This window comes from Oratosquilla oratoria, chromosome 9 (genome assembly GCF_046742065.1).
Source record: "Oratosquilla oratoria isolate Oo_2021 chromosome 9, ASM4674206v1, whole genome shotgun sequence".
Classification (NCBI taxonomy): Eukaryota; Metazoa; Arthropoda; class Malacostraca; order Stomatopoda; family Squillidae; genus Oratosquilla; species Oratosquilla oratoria.
In genome coordinates this window covers 55552739-55559407 of record NC_134785.1, presented here as the reverse complement: position 1 = coordinate 55559407, position 6669 = coordinate 55552739, and the positions used below count along the sequence as shown (strand labels likewise).

The window sequence follows — 6669 nt, the reverse complement described above, 5'->3', positions numbered from 1 at the left end:
TACTGGTAATTACGGATAAAATTGTCTCGGCTTACTATGAAGAGTCTCCCGGTGGCGATTTCTTGTTGTTGTTCTTCTTCTTCATCCACACTAAGATTGATTTATTTCTTCCTCCTTCGAAACTGAACATGAAAAGAGAGAGAGAGAGAGAGAGAGAGAGAGAGAGAGAGAGAGAGAGAGAGAGAGAGAGAGAGAGAGAGAGAGAGAGAGAGAGAGAGAGAGAGAGTATGAGAGAGAATGAGCGAGAGAGAATAAGAGATAATGAGAGAGAATGAGAAGGAATGAGCGAGAGAGAGAATGAGAGAAAATGAGCGAGAGAGAGAAAGAATGAGAGAGAATGAGCGAGAGAGAGAATGAGAGAAAATGAGCGAGAGAGAGAAAATGAGAGAGAATAAGCGAGAGGGAGAATGAGAGAGAGGGAGAGGAAATGAGAGAGAGAGAGAGAGAGAGACAATGCGAGAGAGAGAAAACGAGGAAGAGAAAGAGACCAAGAGAAGAAAAGAAGAGAAAGAACAATAAAGAGAAAAAGAGAAGAGATGATGAAAGAGAAAGGGAAAAAGGGGGTACGAGGTGACCTTCCATGAAAACAAGAGGGAACTGGAAGCTGTACCAAGACGGGAAATTCCAGAGTCAACGACAGAGTTCTCAAACCTTCTACGGTATTTACATACAAGGGGGACAACACCTGAGCCTCTCTGATCGCGGTGAAAGGCATGACAGAAACGTTTATGAACAATTCAAGGTGAAACGGTAGCAAATTTCTCTCTCCTCAGACCTGTTGTGATGCTGGTAGGTCACTCTGCCTCAGGGTACTCGTCAACCTTCGCATAGATACATAAATACTCATGAGTACTATAAAAAGAGTCGAGCGCATCAACACCACTGAACCATTCCGTCCCTTCAACCCATTCTATTGTGTTTTATGACTGTAGGTGTCCATTCTATCTGCCGTTATGCGATTTTATTCTTCTCTGTGGTACATCTATCCCCAATCCCACCAATCTGAAGTGAAAGGGTTGGTCTTTAATCCGGTAGAGGGTAGCCTACTCCTACCACTGTTGACAAATTGCCTAGTGACAGACCCACAAACATAAGAGAGACGAAGTGACCACTGAAAGGTTGTCCCTACATGAAGTAATAATAGGGACCTTAGAAATGTGTGTGGCCACGAGTATAATGTGAGCGTGCATTATCTGTACAAAGAGAGTTGCCGCAACAGACAACAGACGATTACGTCCCCGAATAAATGACTTTCATTGAGTTAACTACGTTGTCGGTTTGCTTGTTTGTTTACATGACGTCATTGGGTAATTCTAGCCTACACGGTGGCACTTCCCCCCCCCCTGGTGCCAGGCAATTTCTTACACCCCCGTGGTACCTAAAGTGACACCCGAGGCAACCAAAATCATCTGCCTTTAGTCAGAATAGTTTGGTGTTGGCAAGCCATGTCACTGACTGCTGACACTTTCCGTTGACATTCTCCTCTCCTTGCAGTACTTAATGATGTAGATAAAGCATGTTTTGATATTCTTATCTTATCCAATTCAACCCTTGTACCTGTCGTTATCGTAAGTCGGAATGATGTCAAAGTCATTTTAGTTGCTGAGAATGACAACCTCAGACGCACTATTGCCCTGCCAACTAGCTGGGCCCCTATTCATAACTTTTCGACATATTCTGATCTTCACTTATCTATATATTTTGTAGTCACTCTTCAAGATAACAAAAAATCAAAATGTCACATTTTTCAGTTACCTTTTTTCATTTAAATAAATGAACAAATAACTAAATAAACAAATAAACAAAATAAACATGTAAATAAGCACCAAAACAACAGAAATAATAATAAATAACCAAGACAAACAATTAAATAAATAGATAAATGAGCATATTTTGTTTCCCTGTTTCATTTAGTTGTCTAGACTGGACGTGGCTTCATTGCGAAGACGCTGGAATCAGAACGCTTACTCTCCCCTTCACTCAGTACCCAGACGTTACCGATATCCCAAAGATGGTCCCAAGGCCAACATCTCCATCTAAATTCTTTTTACGCTCTGGGCACGCTCTCTATACTCCAGACGCGCTCACAACTCATCGAAGGACGCTCAAAACACCCTGAAGATGATTTTAAGTCGTCTTTTATCTAAGAGATCGCGTGTAGCTGAATAAAATTGATCGACGGCATGTATGGGATGAACTGATATGGGCTAACAATAGTTTATGCTTTGGGTTTCAATGTCTGGAGGCACGATGCCCCATAGTGACCGGTAACGGTCCTCTGTAGGAAGAATTAGATGTTTGTTTAGATCTCTCACTCCTAAGAATGTCAAGAGACGAAGTCCCGAGGACAATCTCGAGCTTCAACCAAAGAAATTTTCCTTTTTCTTCATTGAGCTGTTGCCCTGAGCACCTATAACTAATCAGTTCATTTGAACTTGGTGAGCTTCTTTCAGTGTTCATCAGTGTCGATGAGTAGCTGACTTGCATTTCACTTCTCTCTCTCTCTCTCTCTCTCTCTCTCTCTCTCTCTCTCTCTCTCTCTCTCTCTCTCTCTCTCTCTCTCTCTCTCTCTCTTTTCTGAATGAAACCCAAGGACTCTTCATTCTGTACTTTCCTGTCAGACCTATACAATTGTTGCAAGATAATCGAAAGCAAGAATCAATGTTTTAGATATCCAGCGTGCACACGCGCGCACGCACGCATATGGGGTGAAGAGAACTATGATGTCTCCAATCAACTCTCAAGGGATCCTCCAATGTGTTGGGACCTCTCTCGAATTTTCCTCCTAAGGGATGCGCCATCGTCTCCAGTGACCAGGGTGCCACGCGTTTCGGGCGACGCCCAACATCTGGCGAGACAGCAGACCTATCTATCCAACTCTACCAACCTTTCCCGATCAGCATATGGCAACATTCGTAAATAAAATGTATAAATTAGGATTTTGGCAACTCTCCGAGTTTTCCTCGGAGGTTGCTTTGTATTTGTAAGACAGAGAAGACTGAAACGTTAAAACGAAGACAATCTCTCCGAGTTTATCTCACCAAAACAGATAAATGTAGATCACAAATCTACTCTCTCAGTGCTGGGCTTTCTTCAACTGCATCTCCCAGCCAGAAATCTCCCCAATCCTATTCAAAATATTTCAGAGACAACGTTATAAGTTGCTATCATCGGGAACGAGGGTAACAGAAGGTAAATTAAGACAACGATACCGCAACTGAAGCTGGCGATACCGTTACCGGAGACTATGATACCGCCACCGCAATGTAAACAATACGCCATCGTCGATCAACATCATCGTCGCGTGACGGATTTTTGTCTTTTTTTCCAGCCAATGTTTGGCTAAATATCGTGATCTATGGCGGGATTTTTTTTTCAGTCAATAGTGAAAAAACACGTACCCTATCTTTATCTAACCTGACCAAACCCCGTTCAAAATCAAATGAATAACATAAATTACGATAGGTAAATAAATAAATGAATTAATAAAAAATAGGTGATAGAATAAAACATGAAATAAAATAAATTAAGATAAGTAAATTGATCAATCAAAAATAGATAACATTGATAATAAAGAAAATAAAACAAAATTGAAAATAAATAAAATAAATTAACAAGTTTTTGAAAAGCAGAACTAGATACCATACCCTGACGGCACAAACACTCATCAAAATTCCTCACAAAATCTCTAATTTTAGATATTAGAAACTTCTATACACATGTGTAGCTAGGAAGTGCATCATGTATATAAAGAAACAATCAGTTGTTTAAGAATATTAGAAATTCTTTAAAAATCAAATTAAAAGATGTCATCTGATGAGGCAAAGTTCCAGTATATTAAAGATTTGCATCAATCTACATGGAAAAAAATCAAATGAATAAATAAACAAATAAATAAAGATTCATGTATGAAATACACAATTAAACGAGTATAAAGGAATAGATAACTAAATTGAATAAAGTACACATAACTGGTAACAGACGATATAAAATTGTACCATTTCTATTAATAACGATTAATTGAAAATTTATAGTCTTACTCTCAAATGGTCTTCAAACTTGTATGATGCCTACCAGAAGAAACGTTTTAAAGACAGTCACCGAAGGGAAGGAGATGTACATATTGTAGTACATTCATTACTATTACATATGGAAATTCGAACAAGGGTACATGTTCATGAAGTTTGCAGACAAGAATTATTGTACCGTTATTGTCGTCATTGTTATTGGTGTTGGATACATATAGCTGGGAATACAGTAGTTTTCAAATTCTTCCTTAATAGTTGGGGTCTCCTTCCTATTATTCTAACTGCCGTCAGACGATTTTTATCATTTCTATGGCACCCTTCCCTCACTCACTCACTCCCTCGATTAAAAAAAAAAAAAAAACTTAGCGGGTGGCAATTCTTTGATGAAGACCCCAATGAAATTATTTTCTTTCAATTTTATATATTTTTTCTTATCTTAACTTTATTTTAACTGTTTGCCTACTTATCTATTGTACAATGATCTATTTTGTCATTGTATAATAATCTATTTATCTATTGTATATTTACTTACTTGTTCATTTTATATTTATTGACTTATTCGTTGTATATTTATTTACTTATCTTATATTTATTTATCTATTCATTTATATATTGTATATTCATTTATCTATTGTATACTCATTCTTTTATTTATCCATTATACTTATTTATTCATTCATTGTACATCTATTTTTCTATTGCATACTTATCTATTTAATCACTGTACATCTATTTTTCTATTGCATACTTATTCTTTTATTTATCTATTATACTTATCCATTCATTCATTGTACATCTATTTTTCTATTGCATACTTATTCTTTTATTCATCTATTATACTTATTCGTTTATTCATCTATTATCAGGGAAGAAATATAATCTCCACAGGTCGACACAAATGCACCTGCGCGCGAATAAAGCCAAGATGGAGTGCCCCTTCTGTGGATGCACAACTGTTGACGCAAGAGACTTGACGACGTTTGCAATCGGTTGCAGAACCACGACGGAAATAAGCTAACATGCTTTTTTTGTGTGTTATCCTTGGCATTTGTAATTGTTATTTCGAACTATGTGTTCTTTTTTTTATCTGCACTTCGTGTATATTGATTCAAGGCCAAATGAATTACATTACACAAAATTACATTCGACAGAGCGTGGCATTGACGGGGCACGTTGTAGCAGGTTCGATGGGAGAGTGATTGTATGTGGAGTGATGATCGAAGTGGGAACTATCGAGGTCTCTTAGAAATGTAGCATACGAATATGATTATGAAATGAATATGAATAAGAGTATGAATACATGATTATGAAATAGATATGTGAAATATATGAATATAATTAAAATGCGAATGAATTTTTTACTATGAAGAGTACTAGACTGAGAGAGAGAGAGAGAGAGAGAGAGAGAGAGAGAGAGAGAGAGAGAGAGAGAGAGAGAGAGAGAGAGAGAGAGAGAGAGAGAGAGAGAGAGAGAGAGAGAGAGAGAGAGAGAGAGAGAGAGAGAGAGAGAGAGAGAGAGAGAGAGAGAGAGAGAGAGAGAGAGAGAGGAAAATATTTTTAGTCAGTGGGGAACCCGCACTCCTATTGGTCAAGATGCTGCTGACTTGAAATGGCAAGTCAGCTCCGACCTCGTTAGTCAGCCTTCTACTTAGTCAGCATCAACATCTGTTCAATTGAACTTGGCCTAGATTATCTTCAATTGAGCAGTAGATTGAATGACGTCATCAAATTGAAGTGATTAGTCCTTTTTTTTTTTTTTTTTTTTTTTTTTTTTTTTTTTTTTAAAGGTAACATACAATTTCTGGGGTTAGCTTTAGGATTTACCCAGTTCCCAAGATCATTACCGAGACTACTTACCTAGTCGCTGATCCCATTCCGTTTCTCGAAATGGACTTTCTTGAACTCGCGGAACTGTCTGCGCCATTTTGGTGTTCTTTCTTCAAGAAGTGACACGTTCAATCTTCACGTAATTCTCCACTACTTTACAAAATATCACGTGATTCTTCCAACGTACGTGGAAATGGTGCTCGCTGGTCACCACCACGTCAACCTGTGGTGTTGTTCTCGACTCTTCCCGTTTTCTGTGACAGGCGCTTTCAGGTCGGCCACTTTTTCAAAGAAAACACACACAGAGGCCTAGCCAGCTTCAGAATATCATTTGTAAGCACACACACACACACACACCAAACTCTCCGCGTCCCTTTGGCTGACTGGCTTGGGTTCACCAGGAGCAGGAAGACCAGGCGACCATCGCCAACACAAGCTACCTTTGCACTACTCCACACCCGCGTTCCGTTTTCTACTGGTGGTCCCCCTGGCTGGTGCTTCCACCACTGCGCTACTCTGTCGCGACTGAGATCTCTACCTCCTTCGCCACCCTCTCCACCTTCACTACCTTTGCCACCTACCACTCCACCACCACCACCATTACTGCCGCGGTTCTGCCACACTCCTCCTCCTCCTCCTCCTTCTCCTCCTCCTCCTCCTCCTCCTTCTCCTCCTCCTCCTCCTCCTCCTCCTCCTCCTCCTCCTCCTTCCCCCTCTCCTCCTCCTCCTCCTCCTCCTCCTCCTCCTCCTCCTCCTCCTCCTCCTCCTCCTCCTCCTCCTCCTCCTCCTCCTCCTCCTCCTCCTCCTCCTCCTC

The 6669-nt window shown here is 39.8% G+C and overlaps 1 protein-coding gene across 9 annotated transcripts in view; it reads right to left on the bottom strand.

Annotated features, from left to right (window-relative positions):
* The window catches only part of LOC143028427 (uncharacterized), a 121562-nt gene extending 115128 nt beyond the window's left edge, over window positions 1–6434 (bottom strand). For 4 of the 9 annotated variants that reach the window (XM_076190493.1, XM_076190495.1, XM_076190496.1 and 1 more), the window contains exon 1: window positions 5886–6434. In XM_076190493.1, coding sequence (XP_076046608.1) covers window positions 5886–5952 — 67 coding nt within the window. In that variant the 5' untranslated portion in view covers window positions 5953–6434. The remainder of the gene's footprint in view (window positions 1–5885) is intronic. The other 5 variants (XM_076190499.1, XM_076190498.1, XM_076190504.1 and 2 more) reach the window with 2 other exon arrangements.
* Between the last annotated feature and the right edge of the window lie 235 nt (window positions 6435–6669).